Source organism: Fringilla coelebs (genome assembly GCF_963513975.1).
Source record: "Fringilla coelebs genome assembly, chromosome: 4".
In the NCBI taxonomy this organism is placed as follows: domain Eukaryota; kingdom Metazoa; phylum Chordata; class Aves; order Passeriformes; family Fringillidae; genus Fringilla; species Fringilla coelebs.
This window is the reverse complement of record NC_140032.1, coordinates 9490719-9513811: the sequence shown is the minus strand read 5'-3', so window position 1 is coordinate 9513811 and position 23093 is coordinate 9490719. Positions and strand designations below refer to the sequence as shown.

General features: G+C 44.9%; 1 protein-coding gene across 2 annotated transcripts; it reads left to right on the top strand.

Moving 5' to 3' along the window:
- Positions 1-1051: 1051 nt before the first annotated feature.
- On the top strand, positions 1052-22901 carry MFSD10 (major facilitator superfamily domain containing 10). 2 transcript variants are annotated; one of them, XM_084204590.1, is made up of 13 exons: positions 1052-1121; positions 3473-3661; positions 4775-4871; positions 8248-8351; positions 9157-9315; positions 10454-10642; positions 15109-15217; positions 15815-15926; positions 17186-17294; positions 19242-19332; positions 20806-20853; positions 21768-21857; positions 22212-22901. In XM_084204590.1, the coding sequence occupies exons 2-13, from the start codon at positions 3491-3493 to the stop codon at positions 22316-22318; spliced, it is 1386 nt and encodes a 461-aa protein (XP_084060716.1). In that variant the 5' UTR covers positions 1052-1121; positions 3473-3490; the 3' UTR covers positions 22319-22901. The 2 variants fall into 2 exon arrangements, with proteins under 2 accessions (XP_084060716.1, XP_084060715.1); XM_084204589.1 differs by lacking the exon at positions 1052-1121 and adding an exon at positions 1235-1388.
- The last annotated feature ends 192 nt before the right edge of the window (positions 22902-23093 follow it).

The window sequence follows — 23093 nt, the reverse complement described above, 5'->3', positions numbered from 1 at the left end:
ATTTAATAACAGGAAGAGATGGATTTTTTAAAAATATATCTGAATTCAGATGGTGCCTGATCAGTTAATACAGTGATGAGCAACCAGAAAAATACATATATATATATTTATTTCAGGTATTAAAGGATTATTCATACTTAGTCCAGAGTACCTCCAAAAAGAATTTTGCCTTGGAATGGACTGCAGTTGTGTGATCGTTCAGGTTTGTGACTATATACTGGATCTACCATATTTCTCACACCAAACCAAGTACATAAAATTCTCAGGTATACATGAGACCAGCAGGTCACTGTTTGAGTTAGCCAGTTAGATAACTATTTGATCTAACTGGCATGTTAATCCTGATGTTATGCTTACATAAGCTCCTTCAAGTCTAATCAGCTGGCAATCCATGAGAGAGATGTCACTGAATAGAAGGTCTGTGTTCAAGTGCTGATAACTACATCCACCCCAAACCACATTGCCTTCGAGGGAATCAGAAGTCATTTAAATACCTGTATTAGTTTGCTTTATGCACTTTGCTGGCAGATTCTTACCTGTTTAAGACTGTGGTGATGGATCTGCCTAAGTCCACTTGTAACCACATCCTCCCACTTCAATTAGCCAGTTGGATACCAGACACACCTGGATAAGGGAACAGCGCTCGGTGGCGCTTACAATACCACAGCTATTCATGTTCTCCGGGTAAAAAACTTAGCGTTGAGGGAGAAGTTTGGTTTGAGCACAGTTACATCTTTTGCAACTACCTTCTCCTCTTTGTCAGATAGCCCTTATCAACGACGCAGCTAACTGCTGCTGTAGCAACAAACGGAACGCCGCTCTCCCCTTGGAACGAGTGTTTCAAGACCTGTCTTTAAGGGCGAAGGAAGGGCTGCAGTGCGGGGCTCGCCGTTCATTTCCGTACCGCGGAGCTGCTCTGGGTGCGGGCTCAAGCCCCGCCGCACTCCGCGGAGCCGCTCGGGCGGGCCGGGTCCGTCCTCGGCGGCGCCGGGAGCGGCTCCATCCCCGCCGGAACAGGAAGGCGGCCGGGGCGCCGCGGAGGGCCGGGGAGGAGCCGCCGTCCGCAGCATCCCCGGGGAGGCTTTTGGCGGGGGGCGCGTCCCGCACAGCCCGGCGCAGCGGTAGGTGCCCGGGGCGGACGGGCGGCGGGGCAGGGCCGGGCACGGCTTCCCCGGCGGGAGGGACCCCGCGTCCTCCGCCTCATCTCTGCCGGGCCGCCCCTTCCCTTCCCTGCCCTGCCCTGCCCTGGGGATCTGCGGCTTGTCTCCGTGCCCGGCCGAGCGCCTGCCCTGACCTGAGCCGGGGCTGTGGGAGGGAGGCTGAGGAGCCCTCCCGGGGCCGAGCAGGAAAAGCCGGGCCCGGGAAATTTTACAAGGCGATAAGGTGAGGTAAGAAAACTCCAGAAGGATGAAATCCTGACTGCTGGCAGATAAAAAATCTCAGTTCGGGCAGGGCCGGCTTTGGTGCTGAGCCCTCCCTGGGAACCACGGCACCAAGCCCCGGCAGGGGACAGAAGCGAAGAGCCACGGGCAGGGAATGGTGAGGGCAGGGCTGGGGAGGGCCGGGCAGAGCCAGCGGCTGTGAGGGATTCACGTGTGCTGAGGAACAACTTCCCCGAAGCCGGAGCCCTCCCTCTCCCCTCTCCCACACATCCTCACACAAGGCAGATGTCGCCGTGGAGGTGAAGTGTTCTGGTTTTGCTGTCAGGGTGCCAAGGGCCTGTAAAATGTTGTGGTTTCCTGCCTAGCAAAAAATTATGGAGAGGTTTGAACAACCAAACCGATGGAGCACAAAGGCAGAAACGTGCAGTACCTTGGGATATTGCGTAAGGGAAATTGCAACCACGCAGCCAAAACTGGAGCAGAGTGAAAGGTCAGTGCCAGCATCGATGGGTTCGGGCTGCGCTCTGGCAGAAATGTTCCTGAGGGAAAGGTGTGAAGGATGTTACCTTTACTAATAACCCTGGAATAAAGTTCAGCTTGCTCATACAATTCAGTGGATGAGTAAACAAATTGTGAGGAAAAACAAGATACAGTCTGCCTCAGTTGAACCCATCCCTCAGCTGTTGGCTGGATAGACCTAGGCCCAGAGAGTATTTACTTAAAGGAATGGTGATTTTGGCTCCATGTGCTCTTTTCTCATTTGGGTAAGCAAATAATGCTGAATATTTGTAGCAGTGATGATTTGCCATTTTAAATAAGAGGATCTTGAACATAAATCTGCTAAATCAGACCAGTTTGGCTAAGAGCATTATGCCAAGAGTTTAGTAAATGGATTGCAGCCCTGTTCCATGTTTATTTACCTCCTGGCAACTGAGCTTTAATAATGCTTCAGTGCCACTAAACTGACTTCATAGGTAAAGAAATGTCACAATAATATTTATTGCTGAGCATTACAAAGTGTTACAGCCTTCAATTAGTGTAGTGTCATTTTCTATGTGTAACTGCCTTGTGTATATAATATGGTGTATCTGGTCTGGAATAAAATTTATGTTAAGAATTGCTCACTGTTTTCAGTGTTGACTCATTAAAGTCTGTGAATATTTTTGTGTTAATTGGCTTTGGATGAAATTCTGTCTCCTTTTTTATTCTCAGTCCAACAAACTTTCAGGGACTTCAGAGGGGACTGTAAATTTGATTCTTTTATGACTGAAATATCATGTATGTTTTATAGTTCTGAAGTTTGCAGTTCCATATATTACTCCTTGCTTTTGATTTATGTTGCAAATTAGTTAATTTTTGGGATTGAGACCAACTCCTTTATTTGTTAAAGACTGAACTATATATGGTCTGCATCCTTGTTTAGGGCTTTAAGATAGTTTTGGAATATTATCAAAGAGAGTTGATAGTTCTGGTATTTCTGACAAAATAAAAATGCTGCCTTAATCATTTGATGCCCCAGGTCAGTAGCTATCATCTGGAGAAAGAAATAAAGGATGAAGTTTAAAAATTTTCTTTTGTTGTTTGTTGTGTTGCTCTGTGGGGTTTATCTTGAAGACAGAATTCCTGCAATAGTTAGGAAGTTTGCCTCTTTTATTATTTTGAATTGTTGTTTTGGTCATTTCTAATATACACTGAAGGCATAAATAAACTCTTACTTGGATGTAAATATTTGGAATAGAGTGCCCTTTTATACCTATTCTACTGTAATGCTGAGCTGAAAACGTCGGGAAGTTGTATTAGTGCCACTCACATGTTGACAAACTTCAAATGCTTTAGTTCTGTTCTATTTGAGGTGCTCCTATAATAGTTTGTTGCTTTATTGCCTTTGTAGCCTGTTCTTGATGGGAGACAATTTGGTACTGAGCTAATAACCAAGACCAGAGGGTTGAGCTCTTGTTGCCTTGTTCCCAGGTAGCTTAATATAGCCAGAACTTATTTTTGTGAAGTCTGTAGAAAGTAGGAATGAATCAGCAAGATACTATTATGCAAAAAAGCTTCCTGTTGACTAGGTATAAATGCAATTTTTTTAGGAGCAGAGCACTGGGAACATGGCCCTGCGAGAGAGAGGAACCAGCAGCAGCTCCAGCAATGACAGGCAGGAGCAGAACCATAATCGTGTTATTACAATTGTCTTCCTGGCTCTCTTCATCGACTTGTTGGGATTTGCCCTCATCTTGCCACTCTTTCCTTCCATCCTTGATTATTACAGCCAGACTGAGGTAAGTAACAAGAAAGTCAGCCCACAGAAATTCTTAGGATCTTGAGGGAGGAATGGAAGAAAAATCACCTGCCTTGGGGCAAACCAAACAGCTATAGGAAGATTAATAATTACCTGGCACATATAAATGGTTCATGGACTGAATTTATTTGTCAACCTGCATAACAATCTTCACCCTTAATTTTTCATTAAAATGGGAGATTTGTTTTGATAAAAATTCAAGTATTTCTTAGGGACTAGTTCTTGTGCTTACCAATGCTTTTGTGTCTTACACTGATGTCACTGGTGAGGCAGTTCCTAATGGATCTGCATGCTGGGGTTTGTTGAAGAACCAAAGAGATGAGAGCTTTTACCCCACCTGACTATTTCACAAGGTCACTTGCTTCCTCCCCTAGTGTGGAGTTTCATCTCAACTTCCATTCCTAGCAGGGAACTGGCTGCTGCTCCAGGAACAGAGCAGAAGCTCCTGTTGGATCCTGGCTGTGCAGGTGCTCATTGTTACCCTTCTCAGGTGTTAATGGCATTGCTGGTCAAGATGACCATGTTGTTGTGGGAGAATTGCTTTTGCAGCCCACACCTCTGCCCCTTTCTAACACCACTCCAGCTGCAGCTGTGGGCTATGATCTTCAGGGTCTTCTTCCACTTCCAGTGTATTTCCAACAGCCAAGATCTCGACCGTCTTTTCCAGACCTTCTTTTCAAGTCCTCCTCTTTTTGGGACTCATTCTTTTTTTGCATCACCTTTTCCTTCTGCAAGCTTCTGGTTCTTCCAGGCTAAACATGTGCAGCAGGACAGAGTGTATCTCATGTTGCCTTTTTAATTGAAAGATTCAGGGGCATGCCTGTTTAATTCAGGATTTAGCAAGTAATGGGCCTGAAGGCTTGAAAAAGTTCGAATTCAGACATTCCCCCACCCAAACATATACTGTCTGCTGTCTGTTAACATTCACAATTTAAGCTTCTTTTTGATCAGTGAGGAAATTTTCCTTCATGGGGGAGGAGGAGGGAAGGAATCATCTAACATTGTCTCTAGTTCACATTGTGTCTAGTTTCTGATGCAGTCTTTGAAAATAAACTGTCTTCCTGTTTCTGTTTCCCTGTTACCTGTTTTTCAGGATGGATTCTATTTGTCATTGCAACGTGGGGTAGACTGGTTTGCAGTGATGGCTGGGATACCTCCAGAGCGGAAATACAACAGTGTCTTGTTTGGAGGTAGGGAAACTGAACAGACAACAGCCATAAAACACTGTTCTTTCCAAGTTATTTGCAATGTTGATGTGAAAAATGACAAGAAATACAAAAAAACATGCTTGCCTGTTATTAGTTCTAGATTTAAGTAACACAGAAAAGGTCTGTTAGAGTAGATTATAAATGATTTTGTTTTCAACACACTGATAGCAATGAAGAGTTGGACAGCCCCATCTGTCATTTGGAGACACCTAGAGGGACAGGAGGAATGGGATAACAGGAACCTTGTGAAATTCAATAAGGACAGATTTTAGGTCCTTTCTGTGAGAAAGAGTAGTCCTTGCAATGCTGCAGACTGGACACTTACTGGTGGCCCTGGGGGTCCTGGGCTGAGCATGAGCCAGCCCTGGCAGCAAAGGTGCCAACAGCTCCTGGGATGCATGAACAGAATCAGAATCAGTGGATTAATGGAAGTGATCATCTTGCTCTACTCAGCCCTGGATAGACCATATCTGAATTGCTGCATTCAGTTTTGGTCCCCAATACAGGGAAGAGTGTCCATACACTGTGGTGAGTTCAGTGGAGAGCCTGGGGCCCTTGGCTGGTGTGCTGTGAATGGCAGCTTTCCAACACCTGTGGGGAGGTTATAGAGAGTAGGATCTTCACTGAGCTGTGTGGGAGAAGGAGAGGCAACATGTGTAAGTTGGCAGGGGAGGTTCAGGTGGGAAATAGGGAGGAACATTTTTCCAGTGAGGATGGTCAGTGGAACAGGCTGCCCAGAGCAGTGTCCGTCCTCAGAGATTGTCAAACCCTGACTGGGTAAGGCCCTGAAAAATCTGCTCTGACCTCACAGCTGACCCTACGAGCAGGTGGTTGGAGTAGGTGACCTCTAGAGCTCCTTTTTAACTGAATTATGCTATGATCTTACTCAATTTGTTCTACAGACTGTTACAGAAATACAGGCCTGCTGTTCCTTGTTGTCAGACTGCCAGCTGAGGGTCAGAAGCCTGCTGTGCTGGGCCCTGGCAGTCACAGAAGTGACTCTCCCTTCACAGTTGATCTGCATGTGATCAGAGATCAATCAGTAGGAAGCAAATAGAAATTGTATGTTCCAGCCTCACTTGTCCCTTGGGCAGGTGTAGTATAGCACTGCTTCTAAATCCCATTAGTCTTATTAAAAGCAGTAGAGCCACTGGACTGCAGGACCCATAAGCATTTTCTCTCACTAGGACACTGCTGTGGATGAGCTCCAGCAGGAACAGTGAGGGAAATATGTCATGGTGCACATCAGAGACTCTTCTGGCTTCTTGCCATCTAGGCAGTTGTGACAAATCTGTGATTTCAGAGTATCGCAATTGGAAGGTGTCTGGGTTAATTTTAGTTAGAACCTGTCTGCCCTTTCTTTTTAGTGGGCTGAGGCCTCCCCCAAGATAAGCAAAAGGCTTTTAAAATAAGCTAAATGAAAGACAAAACTTAATTAGAAGATGTGTGAATGTATTGTTACTATTTAAAGTAGTTTAATTTGGTATAACAGGCATTAGGAAGTTAATAAGCCATTTTCCTCTTTCCCACTATATCCTTGCAGGCATATTTTTCTTTCTCTGCTCATTTTTTCGTCAAATTACTGGCTTTGAATGCTAGGAAACAGTTTATTTGATCCCTCAGAAGCTGCTTTCTGTATCCTCTAAGGCTTGACCATCAGCTTCCTACTTTCAACTTCTTAGCATCTCAGATTGTTTGGACAAGGGGTAGGAACTCCCAGTCAAGTCCAACTTGTTGCTTTTCCTTTTACTGCCGTGTCCTGCACTCCTGGGAGTGCTGTGTGGAAAGTTTCATTATAGTTGTGATGTTAACGCATCTGTCTGCTGCAGCCTTCCTGCAGCCTGTGTTCCTTCACTGCCCCAGTCTGCCACGTGGAGCATAGGATTGGGAAGGTGCTTGCAAGATCATCTTGTTGTTTCTCCCAGTGCCAGCCATATTTTTCATTTTTCATTAGGCTGCAAACTCTTCAAAGCAGAAACTTCTCGGGCCATGTCAGGGCCCTGAGGGCACCAATACTACTTTGCTGTGACCAGTCATCACCCACACATTTTCTGCCCAGTGATTTTGGAGCTGTATTTCAGACTTTGCTCCAGGGCTGTCTCTGTCCCCATCTCTTGGATAGACCTCAGACTTACACTGGAGGTGTCTTGTCTCCCAGCCAACATCATAATGTTGTTTCCACTCCTTTTCTGCCCCTGACTCCTGCTGGTCCAGACTGGACTCCCTGGAAGGATATGTGGAACCCTTACCTTGTGTGGGACTGTCATTGGGTCCTGTTGGCAGTACCTGCTCTGTCCAGCCCATCAGATTGTGGGACACCCAGGCTGGTGAGGGCACTGCCAGTGCTGTGGTCACCCTCAGCTCCCAGCTCCTTCCCCCCTGTGGAACAGCCCTGGTTTTGCTGCATGCTGGCTTGGAAATATTTGGCATGAAAGGGTGTTTTTACAGTGCTAGAAACACAGTGAAGGGAACTATGTGTCATAAACTGCCCATGTAAACTTCTGTAAGATTTTTTATGCAGTTTTTTTGAGCTGTGAGTTATCACAAGCAGCTCTTCCCAACAAGGTGTTCAGTATCAATATTCTGCCTCCTTCAAAGCTGATGGGAGCAGAACTTCTGGTCTGTCCCTCCTCTGCCTTTTAAAGCTTTGATAGCTGAATGATCTGAAACATATAACCCAGTTTTTCCTTTGGAGAAAAGCTGACAGCAAAGCTACTTTTGCCTGCTTGTTGAGAGTGTAGTGCAAATTAATAAGTCTATGAAGCTAGAAATGGCAAGAGAAAAGAGGAATTAAAGATCACAGAAGCTGGAGGCAGATTTCAAAGGACTCTTGGAGTCTGTTGGAATCACTCCTACCTCTTGGGGTGCCTCACTAACAGCAGTGCTTAAGTCCTTCTTTCCATGATAAAAAGAAAAGAAAAGCTAATTAAGTGTGACAGAATCAGGTTCAAATAATCAAAAAAGTCTTAAAAGAACTGTGACTGTTGAAGACTGTGTTATTTCTGCTTTAAGAACAAAAAATGTATACAGTCAGCAGAGAAACATTGGAGAATCATCATTCCATAATAACCAGTGAGTTTCAAACCCTTTCTCACCAGTGAAGTAACCAGGAATTAATCCAGTTTATGCCTGTTACTCTGGTCAGGCTGTGCATCTGGTCTGTCTGTATTTGCTGCCTCAGTTAAGTAACAATGTTGGTGTTCTGAGAGACAGTGCTAGTCTTCATAGCTGCTGTTTTACATTTAATTTCAAGTTTTTATCACAGATAGTGTGATAGATCTCGAGGAGCTTGGCTGTCTTTGTATTTAAGATGAAGGCAGCAAACCTAATGATTCATATCTTTTTATCTTTATTTTAGGTCTGATTGGCTCAGTCTTTTCCCTCCTGCAGTTTTTCTCCTCTCCCCTCACCGGTGCAGTGTCAGACCACTGGGGCAGAAGGCCTGTCATCCTGGTGACAGTGGTACGTGTCACATGCTGATCTTAGTCATGGCATCTCAACACACAGTGGAAGGCACCATGATCTCATGCTTAGCGCAGGAACTGAATTGTGACAGTCTCAGTTCAGCTCTAGAATTGAATTTTCAAGATCTGCTGGTTGTTGACTCTTTCTTGCCAAGTTACTTGGCCACACTTCCAAGTGTGAGCACTTAAACTGAGCTTCCCAGAGCCAGAACTGTTCATAGAAGACACCAAAATATTTATCTGTTTCTGTCATTTCCCAAAACTCCTTTTCCCTGTGTATGGGAAAATGATTTCAGATGCTCTGTTGACAAGTGTTAGACTTAATTCCTATGTATTTTAGTTCATCAATGATTAATGAGGGCTGATCACTTCATGACCTGTTCCACAGATCCTGGGAATTGTTGGTTAGGAAGTTCTATTATAGCACTGTAAGATGCATTTCTTATGAATGTGAACATTCTTCTTATTTTGAACTCAGGTTTCTCTAATTTGGAAACAAATGGAGTGGGATGTACAAAAATGTTTTGTACCCAGGACTCGTTTAACTTCCACAGAATTTTGCTCTTCTAATTTTGTTAGCAATATCCCAGTATATTATATGTAGTTTGTATGGACTTGTTTCTATTCTTTTATATTGCTGTTCAAGACATAGTGCAGTGTCAGTTTATTCAGCCAGTTCTATTGCATGGGGTTTGGAGCAGCCATTGGAAACAAACAAAAAATGCAAATGTTTGTCTGGGAAGTGGGCAGAAATGACATCAACTTTGCATTGCTTTATAAAGAACCCTTTCTTGCTTCTGCAGATGGGTTTGATAGCCTCATACTCACTCTGGGCTGCCTCTCGGACTTTTGGCGTTTTTCTTCTCTCCAGGATCATAGGGGGGATAAGCAAAGGGAATGTCAGCCTCTCCACAGCCATCATTGCTGACTTGCACTCTCCAAAAGCACGGAGCAAGGGCATGGTGAGTTACACTTGTGGAGCACATGTTTAGTGTTAATAGGCAACTTCTAATTGATTTTGGGTGCTCAGTATGTCTTCATCAGGTGTGTATTCACTGATTAAGTGAAAACATGACTTTACATTCTACCTTTCTTCTGGAAAGGTGCCAGATCATATTCCTGGGAGCTCTTGGACTTTTGCCAATGACCTTCAACTACAAGTGAAACACAGATGCTCTAGAGATGGGAAAACTATATTGTTTCAGTGTTAGAACTGTTTCTCCTGCTGGTAACTTTAATTCTGATTAGAATAACGTAGAAATCAAAAGGTCTTATGGCCCATTTTTGGCAGCTGGAAGCCAATTACAGGGCAGCCCCTTTTCCTCACCTTCCCAAGCTGTGGAAGCACAGCAGCACAGCACAGTGTGCTCCTGACTTCTTGCACACTGCACTGGCTTCAGGATCTGTGCTCAGTGGGTAAAGGATGTGACATTTGGCTGACTGAGAAGTATGAGCAGCTGCCATATCCACTTCCAGAAGACAGTGGGCCAGATGGAAACATCCTGCAGGCTGAACCTGGCCTGTGAATTACCAGTTCTATCTTTTATCCTATAAAAACCTTACAGACTTCTCTTAACAGATTGTTGTAAGCCACTACAGAGAACAGCTGCTTCTTGGGAGGGGAAGGCTTTAGATTTCACAGTGATAGCTAATGAATCTTCCAAGCAAATTATCATAATCTTGGGGAGCCAAAATGCATTTTTATTTTGGAGAGAGATAGCCTTACAGCTCTAGTAAATAAAATGGGTCAGGGCCTATTTTTAGGGCCTGAGAGTAAGTCAGTGCAGTGTGGCTCACATCCACATGGCTTGTATTCTTTTCTATTCCAAAGCAAAGTAGACATCTTCATTCTGCTTTCTGGGACGCAAACAGCCTCTGACTGAAACTATTCCCAAACAGTGATGGGCCATTGCCTGTTCCTGCCACTTCCCTGACTGGACAGAAAACATAACTGGTTATTTGGAAACAGCAGGTTTTTAATGCTTCATGCTTCCTGCATCCTCAGGATGATTGAGTTCTGTACCTGGTTAATCCAAATAGTTTCAGAACCTGAAAAAACTGGTGTCTAAAATTCTCTGTGTGTTCACTTTATCCCTGCAGGCCATGATTGGTGTTGCTTTCTCCCTGGGCTTCACCCTGGGCCCCATGATGGGTGCTTACCTCGCCATGCAGACAGAGAAAGGAGAAGTCTTCTACCTTCGCTCAGCGCTGTCAGCACTCGTGTTTGCTGTGGCTGATTTCATTTTCATCTTCCTCCTTCTTCCAGAGACACTTCCCAAGGAAAAACGGGTAAAAGGACCATCAGTCTCAAGATCTGGTTTTTCTGTAAAAGTAGGATTTGAAAAGGGTTGAAATACTGGAAACAGTGAAGAAAATGCTTAGCCAGTGTCTCAGAAATTTAGCTCATTCCTGGGATTAGGATTATTATTAATGCTGGTGTCAAAGCAGTTGTATGATCATAGAATCATAGAATATTTTGGGTTGGAAGGTAGTTAAAGATCACCTATTTCCAACCCCCCTGCTACAGGCAGGGACACCTTTCATTAGATCAGATTGATCAAACCTCATCCAACTTGACCCTGAACACTTCCAGGGATGGTCCTATCTCCTAGCCCAGTGTAATATAAGGTCTTTATAATTAACATGACTGTTCATTGCTGGTTTTGGTGTGTTATGTTTAAATAACTCAAAACCTAATGTGAACCTAGGGGGAAGACTGTGAAATTTAAACTATGACCACAAGGATTCCTTGGGGAAGAATTTCAGCAAATCATAAAAGTAAATGCATCAGCGACTGGATTTTCTTTCATTCATCCAGTATATGTTAGAAGTTTTCTTACCTATTATATTGTATTTGCTTGAATATTTTGAACACTAAAATAGCAAATTACTTTTTTCTGAGCTGTTCTGTCTTCTACAGATAGAAAATACCTACATGTGCTAAAATTCAGTGACTGATTTGATTTGTGGGGCCAAACATTTATTAATATTAGGATTTAATATTGTGTGGTTGGACACTGTCTGATTAGTCTCTTAGAACAGTCTCCTTTGTAGAGTGAGAGAGGTGGAATTCAGCCCTGGGTATCTGCACTTGATTTGAGGCTTTCACTGGATTGGGTCTTTGCTGTGATCCCTGGTTTCTAGGCAGCACTCAGTTTTTGGAGGGTGCTTGGTCTCTGGATAACCAAACCCATTTGACACAGTGAATTGTTCAGGAAACTTTTATCTGCAATGATCCTCCCAGGGCAAAACTTTGCACCTTCCCTGAGTGTTTCCCAGCAGGTTGTGTCCCATGTGAAATCTGTTGCTCACACTATGTTCCCAAGCACTACAGCTCTGTTATTTTCTCTTAACAACTCTTCCATGTGTCATCTGTTCCTCTTTCCTGTTCCTAAACCTTCCAGATAAAATCCTGCTCTTAGAGCTGCACACTCCAGGAAGGTGGCAATGTGGTGATGTAGGGAGGTGCTGCAGAGCAAATCTGTATTCTATAAACAATTTCTCCTTTGCTGTAGAGTGATTAAATGACTGCAGTGCCTTTTGGGATCATGTGATGACTGAGTAGTTCCCTCCTACTTTTAATATCCTCTTGAAAGTTCTGATCAGCTGGTCTGTATTAGCCAACACCACTGAATTTTGGAAAGGAAAGGAGCTCTCTGTCACTGCTTTTTGGGGTCTGTCCCTGTACAGCAGTGGGTGCTGCAATGAGGTGCTGCTCAGGGCCAGGTCCCAGTCACACAAAGTGCACAGAGAGTTTGGCTGCTCGTGACAGGGTGTTTTGGGGCTTCTTGTGCCTGTGTGCTGTCAGCCTCCATCTGGGCATGGGATCCATGTGTTCCAGCATATTTGTAATTTCAGTTATTAGGCTGCTCTGCTCTCTTCTTTGGTAACTCCTCCCACTCTCTGAGTAGTTTTCTTGGCCTGTGGATGACAGAGGAAAGGCAGCTATATTGGCTGCCTTTCTGGAACTTGGCTGGGCTGAGCTGCAGCAGGTGCTCTCACAGGTATAGGAGTGGAATATGTTGGAAGGACAAAGCTGTAAAAAGAGAGGAAATGATCATGATAAATGGCAGGAGGATGTGCCAGTGGGATCAGACACCTGTTTCCTTGAAGTTTGCTGTGTTCTCATTATACACTTGTTTCTCTATTGTCTGCTTTTCACAGGACAGAGTGTTTCATATTGATTCATGTAGAAATTAACTTGTAGGAAGGGAAAATGGAGGGGGTTGGGAAAGAAGGATATGTGTTCATCTAAAGACAACAGTGTTTTTGCTCTCTTCCTTCCTCTTTTTGTCAACTGTTCCACGAGTTGATCAGGTCAAGAGAGTCATACTGGCCTTATGGTAGCCAAACAGCTCCTGCTGTGACCTGACTGGGAAAAGGGAATAGGAAGGTCTCTAGTGGAATCTGTCCCCTTTGAGAGCTTTTGTGTTCGTTTTTAGCTAAGCTAGCCACGAGCAAGGCTGCCTACGTGGAGGGAGTCTTACAAATCTTTTTTTCTGGACTGTGTGTAGGGCAGTGCACTATCAGTAGCAGGCTTGTGGAAAGACAAAGCTGTGCTCTGTGCACTCTAAACACATCTGGTTTGGAAGGTGAGGCTGCAGCTTGGCAGGCCCAGGCTGCATTCCTGATGTCTGCCTTCCAGACCTCTTACTGCATTAGAGGAAAACAGGATGAGCAAAGACACTGAAAAATGCCTGCCATTCATGGTGACTTTGGGGATGATCATGAAGTAAAATTGAGCAATTATGGAAAAATGAATCATAAGCATAGAAATTAAATACAAGTTAGATGTTGCAGAGTTTGAACCTGTGAAGAAAGTCAACTTCATGCAGCTGCTGACACTGACTGAAATTGGCAGTGTATACTTTTTGGGGGATGGTGAAACTCTTTAGCCAGTTTTAGGACAATGTTTTCATTATGGATCAGTAGATGAAATAATTTCTAGACCACTGTTTCTATGGCAAAGATAGGAGAAATTGAAAAAAACTTTATGTGTGCATACACAAACACACATAAAAACACAACATTAAAAAATCAAATAGGTGTATATATTTCATAAAACACTTATGATTTTAAACATGTGCACTTACAATGTATTGTAATTGGACAGAACTAAAATCAGCCATGTGCAAAGCTGCTTGGCATCCTCTCTGACATGGATGATAATTCAAAACAGGTACAAGCTACAGGGTGTTTTTGTTACTGGCAAAGATGTTTGCAGGGACTTGCTTGTGCCCAGATTCTCTGGAGTGCTGGAGTGCAAACCCCATCCTACCAACACATGAAGGAACTGGGGATTGCCACAGGCCAGCTTCAGGAAATCCTTTTAGACTTCTCAACAGGGTGAACAAACTTCTTGGGTGTGTCTGTACCGTGTGCAATACATGCAGTGGGAGGGAGAATACATATCCCAGTATTTTCTGTGTGAATCAGCAGCTTGATGGCTCCAGGCCAGCCCAGCCTATTGAACTGGTTCCTGTTGTGGGACTAATGGGCTCCAGACTCTGCTGTTGGGTACTCAGAAACTCTGACTATCAAAACAAGAGAGGGCTCCCGTTAATACCATATTGAAGGTTGATTTGTTTACAGCTTCATTAAATCCAGCCTGTAATGAGTTCCCAGGTCATGCACTGAGATTAAATTCCCCTGATAAGCTGACCTTTAATCTCTACCCTCAAAGGGACAGCAGCTCCCTCCCTCCCTATTTGGGAAGAGAAGAAAACTCATCAAATAAAGCCTGTGCAGTGCTTTGGGGGTGTGAAATACTAAGTGTGGTTATTCAGGATTCTTGAGTGTCTTCTCTCTCCCTGTGACTGTTGTGTAAAGTGACAGGCTAAATTCTACTAAAAAAATTGTTTTCCTAAAAATGCAGGATTTCTATTCATTTGATTTCCAATCATTGATCATTCTAATCTAATTTGATTTCTGATCATTCAGACATTATTTCTTTTTGTGTTTTCTTTAATTTTCTGTATTTTAGAATTTAAAAAAAATGAATAAAAATGTAAATTATCTATAGATGAAAGAATAAGCATTAGATGGAAGAATAAGTGCCTGTGGGTAAGGAACAGGGAGAGTGCCACTAGGTACATAATTAGGTTGAGATGTACACAGTACAAGGCCCAGAAGTGTTACAAAATAAATCTTTCTCTTTAAAAAGCCACCTATTGTGGCTGGGCAGAATCTCCTTGGAAATTCCTCTAAAATGTTTTCAAAGAATCTCTGTAAAAATTATATTTTCCTTCTCTTCCCCAGGAGGTGTCACTGGCTGGCTAAAATAGCAACCGATACCAAACCAGACCAGTGTTTGATGTGCTGCACATACTGGTCTCAGATTTGTAGCACAAGAGCAAATCCTCAGCTTCCTGTGAGCTTGGAGGCAGATGTGCCATTATTTTCCCAGTAAATGTGCTTTGGACATGAGTGATGATGCAAAAGGTGAAGCAAATAAAGCCACCTTCAAGGCTGTGGAGAACAAGCCACTTCTGCTTTGTAAGCACCCAAAGAAGAATTTCTGTCCTCAGTGAAAGGTGCTGTCAGTGCTCTACCTTTCAATTCAGTCGCTGGCACCAGTTCTGAGTTCAGAAAGTCTGGGTTTGTTATTGGGGCCCACTCAAATCCCAGTGCCAGGTGCCTTGTTTCATCTCAGATGATTTGTGTAGGTGTAGAGGCACATTTGGTGGTTACTGTCAGTTCCTAGCAGTGATTATTGCATTAGTGTTTTAAATAAACCTTCTTCTGTCTTTGATCAGGTCCCTTCTGTGACATCTGGATTTCAGGCAGCAGTTGACTTGCTCAGTCCTTTGGCTTTATTTCAGTTCTCTGCAGTCACCCGAGGAAAGGAATCCCCTTCAGAGCAGAGTAAGTGTCAGATGGCTTTTTACAGCAATACTCTGTCTTTTTGTGTGTGGCTTTGGCCTCTAAGTGAAAACTGGACTCAAACCATTTCAGAAGCAGGACTCTGTTTACTCATTTAAAACCCACCTCAATAACTTATGAACAGGCACTCACAAATTCCACTGGACCTTGGTCCTTTTATTCCCAAAATAAGGTTTTGAAGACAAATGCTTTGAAGATTTCTGGCTTGATATTTGTGTTTTCCTCAGCCACTGGCTGCAGTAAGTGAAGTGATTTAAAGATAGAGCAAGGCATGAGCAAGGGAGATGTGAGTTTGCTTATTCAAGCTGCAAACCAGGAACTTCAGACTGGAATTTTATTTCTCAATTCACGACTTGGAGATGTAAGATTCTCTACATCTCTGTAGGACTCCTTTTGAGGCATGTCTTGTATGGATATTTAAAATGAGCATCATCTGAGGTGAGAACATTTCCCTGTACAGTTGATAAATGCTGCTCTTATATTAAGGTTTTATTGTCAAGCTTGGCTTGGAAAACACCACCATGTTTTTCTCCCCACCTCCCACCCCCTTGGTGTTTGTTTGGTTTTTTTTTTTTTCAGATCTTCAGAATCTCAGAATTTTGGGCCTGGCCTACTTCCTATACCTTTTTCTGTTTTCTGGCTTGGAGTACACACTGAGTTTTCTCACTCACCAGAGATTCCACTTCAGCAGGTATTGCAATAAATGGTGTATATTTTGACTAGAATATTTTCCAAAATCTTTTAATTTAAGGTCTCTTCATGTATTTTCAAGAGAGGCTTTCTGACATTAGTTAAGCCACCCCTGTGTTCGGTGGTATTTGGGCTTTGTAAGAAGAATTGATGAAATATGGGCACAATGTTTATCATGAAAGGAAGTACTCCATCTACAGCTTCTAAAAACTAGAGAATATAAATACCCAAGATTAAATTAAAGCTCCTGAAATAGGTATAGCTGTGCTAGTTGTATTGACTATAGTAAAACCTTTTCTTGCTCAAAGAGTTTTTGAGTATCAGGACAAAACTTGAAGCTCAAAGAGGTGAAGGATGTGGGGATATCTGTGTGCTGGTATTTGCTCATCAGCAAATTCTGCATGGCATATGGTGTGCAGTCGTGTCACAGAGCCTGATTTCCTGTAGTCAACCACCAGAGAAGAAAGAACAGAATCCTCCAACAGCTCAGCTTGAAATACTTTTTCTGCCAGCTCATAGGAAAAATTCCAGCCAGGAATGTGAACTTGCAATTTGATTCCTGTGCATGTCCTTCCCTTTGAGTAATTCTCAGGGGGTTGTCTCATCTTTCCCTGTCTGTCTTTCATTACAGTTTGTGGTTTAACTAATCCATGTGTGTTAAGGAGAGGTTTTGTAGTGCTCTGAGCTATGCTGTGTCCTGTGCATTCAAGGCAGCCCTCAGTGAGCTGCAGAATTCCACTTAATTCAGTCAATGAGAGAGGAGAAAGGCAAAGTTGAAGAAAATTGAAGGGTGGAGGGAGTGATGTCTCAGACTTCCCAGAGTGACACCAGATTACCACCAGGCTGTGCCTCGCTGACCTCCATCAAACCCTCCATGGGCTGCACCTTGGAAACCAACATCTCCCATGCACATGGCACAGATGTTCACAGCACAGTTCACACTCATTGATGTGCTGGGTCTTTGTGGGCCACCCCAGAAACCCTCACCTACCCCACACAGCCCAGAGGTGGCTGCAGCACTTGCCAGCATTGTCCCATCTCTACATAAGACCTCGGAGTTTTCCCTCGTTGCTCTCTGCTTGCCGTGGCAGCTGCTGGCAGCGCTGTGAGAGCCCTGAGGAGCCCTGAGAGCCCCGAGGGCTTTTTGTGCCCCTTGCTCAGGGGGGGTTGCCCGGGAGCGGTGAATCCTGGGCGGGAGGCTCCGTGCCTGACTCTGCTCCGTGCCTGACTCTGTGCTCTCTGCTTTTGCCTCCCTTCCAGCATGCAGCAGGGCAAGATGTTTTTCTTTATTGGAATAACAATGGCTGTGATCCAGGGAGGCTATGCTCGCCGAATCAAGCCAGGAAATGAAATCAGAGCTGTAAAAAGGGTAAAAAAAATCAGTATTTCTTTTTTTTTCTCACCCCGCAAATCTGATGTGTTAATTTTCAGTCTGAAGTGCAGTGAAGGGTAGTTGGAGGTTGTAACTGTATTTGTCCAATCAAAAGAAATTTCTGTCTCATCTATCCATCGAAATGACTTCTCAGAACTGGTTGTTGGGCACTTATCTGTCTAAATAAACTTTGGAACTTTGGAGCTCTTTCTTATGATATGAGCAACAATAGTATTGAAACTTTGTGTTCTTCATATTTTATTGCAGTAAGGAATGAGAACAGATTGTCCATCTGTGCAAGTTAGGTAGAATATTGTGAAGAGTATGCTTTATTTCAATGATTTCTCTTGCAGTGCAGAAACTACTAAAGCTGCTTCAGGGCTGATCTCTGACTTTCTTTCTGGGAAGTTATTTTCAATCTGGCTATCTTTGTGCTTGACAGGCTTTCCCTAGGGTGTATTTCACTGCTGGGCAGGGAGAAAGAGATTCTTTTTCCAATCTTTGGTTTGTGATCAGTATTACACGTAACAAAAGCATGTATCAATGTTCAGACTGAGGTTTCACTGACAGAAGTGTACATTCCTTTGTTTTGCTTGGCTCTTTCCTCACAGATCCTGCAGCTGCTGTGCTGGGATGACAGGGAGCAGCTCCCTGCAGTTTATACAGCTGTGGGGACAGTAGATGTGTCCTTTACGTTTGTGTGTGGAACCAAACAAAGCACTGCCTTGGCTCCTTGGCAATAGGTTTGCTTGGACTGTTAGAGCCTTGGTTCATGTATTTTACATTATTCTGAGGCCCCTGTGATATCAGTGGTGGCAGGGTAGATTTCCAAACCACTGCATTCCAGTGAATTGACTCAGCTTCTCTTAAAGTGATTTCTGCCGGTGAAACAATCTCCACCCTGGTCCCTGGCAGGCAAACATTGATGTCAGGCTGCTGGTGTCACGTTTCCCTGTGGATGAACATCAGCTGTGCTGCTTTATCCTCCACATCAGCTTCCCCCCTGTGCTCTGTCAGCCTGCTGTGTCTGCTGGCACTGCACTGCCCTTTGCACCTCTCATTTTTATACTCCTTCCTCAGCCCTGCACCAGGACTGCAGTCACCTCAGCACTCACTTGCTGGGCTGATGGCTCCTCAGGAACGCCCCTGTCCTCTCTGCAGAGACCCCAGCCCTGGGGCACTCTTCTCCAGGGATGCCCGTGGGTTTTGTGGGAATTCCCCCTTTTGCTGAAGTGATTCTGGCAGTTTGTGAATCTGCACCATATGGCAAAAGTAGCCTCTCTTAGCACAGTGGTTACAGTAGCTCATTTATCACTGAATCTTCAAAATGAGGCACTCAGTGGCAGTGAATACCCTCCTTTGTCACACACAAAGCAGATCTGATCTGTCTTTTCTGCAGGAGCTCTGTAGGCAAGGGAGGCATCACAGGGGAATGGAAGTCCAGCTCTTGGAGGAGATGAAGAATGCTTTTTATTTCAGGGGTTTGAATTTTAGATGCAGCCTCTCCCCTCCTCTTTTCCTCTTGGCTACAGAAATCTGAAAGCTAAAGGTAAAATCAGTCAATAACGCTGTGAAAAAGCAGAGGAGCTGTAGTCCTGCTGCACACAAGCTTTTTCTTCACTTGTGCCAGCTCAGGAGATGAAGAGTTAAAGCCAGATTTCCTACCAGGTCAACAGAGAACAAGAGGAAAAATCCCCCCAGAAGGGCAGATGTGTAGAGAGAGAACTTGCATGCAGTGTGCAACCATGTGATAGTGGAACAGAAAAGTCCATTGTGCTGGTGTGTGGCCATCCAGGTGACTTTGAAGTGTCTACTTGGGAAGAAAGGGCTTTCTGCTTGTGACTTGTGTGCTGTCCCATCCCGGAAGGGAGCTGGCAGGACATCTCGAGTTGGGCTTTAACAAGTGGGGCTCAGCTGTAACCGTGTGACTCATTCCTTTTGCAGGCTATTATGCTGCTGATTCCAGCGTTCTTGTTAATTGGATGGGCTGCAAATGTGACCATGCTGAGTGCTGGACTGTTGCTGTACTCCTTCGGTGAGCTGTTCAAAAGGCACTGCAAGCTAAGCACGAATGATTTTCCTTCATGTATTTATTCACACTATTAAAAATGCACTTCTGATTTCAAACTACAAGTAACAGAAAGTTGACGCTTGGGTTTATGAAATATGGATGAAACGGTGTCTGGGGTTTTTTCTGATGCTGTTTGTATCACAGGAAGTTGTCATGGTGGTATTTGGAAGCATCCCCAGTGCTCCTGCTGTCCTGTCTCACTGTGGAGCTCTTGGGGATGGTTTTTTAAACCCCCTCTTAGCAGACCTAGAAGCAAAGTGTTCACTAAATAGCTCAGCTCAGGAAAAAAAGTGAGACATGGAACCTTTGTGGTGCTGCATTATTTCTGAGGCTGGAGACCTGCACACTCTGAGGGTGTTCAGAGAGAGGGTCAGATGTTTTCAGTGTTTGCAAAATTCTGTTCTGCCAACCTAAGCTGTTGTCCAGGGAAACATTCGTGAATGAAGTTGGATCCGTCTATTGGATGTCTAAAAAGGGATTTCAGGTATTACCAATGCTGCTAACTATTGTTAAGCAGCTCCATATATGACTTACTACAAAAGTGGACTTCTCTTTTGCATGGTACAGCTGTAAACCACAAAATGTACTTATTGAGCCTATTATTTGTCTGGGGCCAGCTGTGTGTCTGACAGGTGAGGAGTGAGAGTTCGTTATGTTTAACCATATTTGAGTCTTCCCTGGCCCCTTCCTGTGCAGACTCCATCTCTTCCCAGTTAAGCCAGCTAGAAATGCCCCTGGGGGATGGGAGGGTTCTCTTCCCCTTCTCTTCTTCCCTCTGCCCAGCAGTTGGGGCACCTGCAGTGAAATCAACCTTGATCATTTCTGCTCTTCCCTTCCCCTTCCCTTCTTCTGCTTTATATGTATGAGGCACTTCTTTATTGGCAGAAAAGGCCCCTCTTTCAGTATGAGGGCAGTGATTGCTGAACAACTCTTGGCTTTTGTTTCCAAAAAATTTTGTAACCTTTTCCTCTTGGGTGTGACTGTCTTCTTTCCCAAGAGAAGCTGTAGCTGCCTCTCCTCCCTGAGTCCAGTGCCCTGCCTGCACAGGGACAGTGTCACTCGGTACAGCCACCTCATTGTCTGTTTGGAACAGGAGCAATTCCCTGCTCCACCTGATAAGAGCACAGTGATTTGGAAAGCTGCCAGCTGGCTGATCTGCCCTGTCCATCCCTGTCCCGAGGGCTCACAGAATGAGGGATGCTAATGTGAAACATCTGCTTGGAGCACTCACAGCTCTGGGCTCTTCCTGCAGGCTGCCTTGGAGGGGGTGTTCCCATCACTATCCTGGATTAAACCTGGTGACTCAATGGTGGTAGAGTGCCAGAGCTCAGCACATTTCTCTGCAGCAGTAACGAGTTTGGGCCACATGTTTGTCACTGTTCTTGTCTGTTCTGAGCTCTGCTGTTCACTGACAGTCTCTTCTGTGGATTTTTCCAGCTGCAGCCATTGTCATCCCGTGTTTGTCAGCAGTGGTGTCAGGCTATGGTGAGTGTCCTTCCTGCTCTGACCTTTGTATTGACTTGGCTCAAATTGCACAGAACTGACCTTGAGTTGAGTGAAGCATCAACAGGAACAGTTGTGGATCCATCTCCGGGCCTTCTGCAGGGGAGCACAGGGAACCAGCCCATGGCTCATACCTGTTCATAACTGATAATTTCAGCACTAACAGCAATGATCTGCTCAGTGACCATCAATATCACACTGGAATTTTGTGCTGTGTAACACAGCTCAGTCCAGTGTGATGGGGAAACTGCAGCGACCTCATTGCTGGTGGTGATGAAGAAGTGGGCAAAGGCCACAAGCAGCACTGAGGAGGGAACAGTCTGGGCTCTCTGAAAAGGACACCAGCCATCCCTGCCAGCAGTGAAGTAATTTCTTGCTGATTCCTTAGAAAAGACCTTCTGAGGAACCTTCTGAAACCTTCTGGCAGTGGTTGCTCTGTTACCTTGTAAAGCAGATGTAGCTGTGGTGCCATCTGTGGATAACACGGCTTTGGGTCAGCTGGGTGCCAGGACTGCAGTGCTTTGCTGAGGTGGAAAAGCGAGGTTTTGCTTATTAAAGGTCATGTTTATGTTGCTCTTATTTAACTTGCATCCACAGTTCTGTGTTTATTGTACACCTGGGCCTTCTCAGAAAAATCTTGGGTACAATGTGAAGCTTTTGTTTTGGATAGGCTTGGGGGGTTTTGGGAACGTGCACAGCAAATTGTCCTGGTCCAGCACTTGTGCTGGGCCCTGGTGTTTATGCAGTTGTGAGGCCTTGGTGGAGGGCAAGGGCAGGCTGGGGACTGGGTGAGAAATGATGGGAGGGGAGGATGCAAGGGGAAAATGCTCCAAAGAACAAAGCTCCCAGAGCTGCAGCCATGCCCAGACCCACAGTGTCACACTCTGCTTGCACAGGCACTGCCAGCCAGAAGGGACGAGTCATGGGCATCCTGAGGAGCCTGGGCGCCCTGGCCAGAGCCCTGGGACCCATCCTGGCAGCTGCAGGTGAGTGTGGCCTCATGCTCCTTCCTCTTCTTGGCACCTGACAGCCCAGGTGGGGCAGAAGGGGCAGAGGTACCCCTTGCTTCGGGGCAGAGCCCCTGAGCATTTTAGGGTAAAGGGACAGAGGAAGGGGAAGCAGCCTCAAAGCCTGAACTTGAGCTAATGTTGACACCAAGCAAGCCAGAACCTGTTTCCTGAGTGCAGCCATGTGCCAAGCTCCTGGCACCCTCTGGCTCAACCAAGGGGTCAGTAGCTCAGTTCAGCTGTGCAGGTACTGTGTGAGCTCAAAGCTTTGAGGGCATTCACACATCTGCAAGGACAAGCACACTAACAAGATGAATTCCCTTTCTTTTGCAGTTTACTGGCTGGCTGGGGCAGAGATTTGCTTCACTATCTGTGGAGCTTTTTTCCTTGTCCCCTTGGCTCTATTAAGGTCTATAAAACAGCAGACAAAGGAGGAGTAGGAAGGAACCACAAAACCATCACCAGCTTCCAAGGACCTCTGCAAGACCTGACTCTTGGCACCTGACTCTGCTGAGCAACCAGGAAGATTTTGATCTTCTGGAAAGAGATACACGATGACCATTTGCAGCAACAACACACAGCAGTTATGTTTAAGGTGGCCTCCCAGCCAGCTGGGTTAGCTTTGCAAATAGAAAAACACCAAACGAACAAAAACAGCCACACACACCCTCACCAAGAGTTGAGTAAGGCATTAAGAGCAGCAGAGAAGCAGAGACAGCACAACAGCAGCAGGCCTGGAGCCCTCCTCACTCACACAAGGCTCTGCAGGGGCTGGGCTGGCACAGAACAAACCCTCAGGACCATTCTGATGGGGTTTGTACAAGTGGTACAAGAGCTCTGCAAATGCTGCATCCACACCTGCCAACCTGGTGGTCAAACAAACGCAGAAGCACACTACAGGCTGCCTGGTACCCCACTGGTACTTTGGCACAGGTGGACTGTTTTTAATATACAATTAAATTTGGAGACATGTTTTATATTTCTATTACCAGGGGATGTTTTTGATAACCAAGCCCTGTTCTTTTTGCATTACAATAAAGGGTTAGATTGAACACTCCTGTGGTCAGTTCTTTACAGTTGTTACCCCCTCTGAACTGAACGTCCCTGTCTGGCTGAGGCAGAAAGGGGCCAGAATTCTTGAGGGAGGCAGCCATGGATGACAGCACCATGCTGACCCAGCTAATGGGTGGGGGAAGGAACCACCACCAGGCTCTG

What these genes read in the sequence shown, in the direction of transcription:
- MFSD10 (XM_084204590.1), top strand. Translation starts at nt 3,491, where the DNA reads ATGGCCCTGCGAGAGAGAGGAACCAGCAGCAGCTCCAGCAATGACAGG. An exon ending in AAGCACGGAGCAAGGGCATG is followed by an intron (nt 9,316 to 10,453) that starts GTGAGTTACACT and finishes TTATCCCTGCAG; the next exon opens with GCCATGATTGGTGTTGCTTT. An exon ending in AGCAGTGGTGTCAGGCTATG is followed by an intron (nt 20,854 to 21,767) that starts GTGAGTGTCCTT and finishes CTGCTTGCACAG; the next exon opens with GCACTGCCAGCCAGAAGGGA.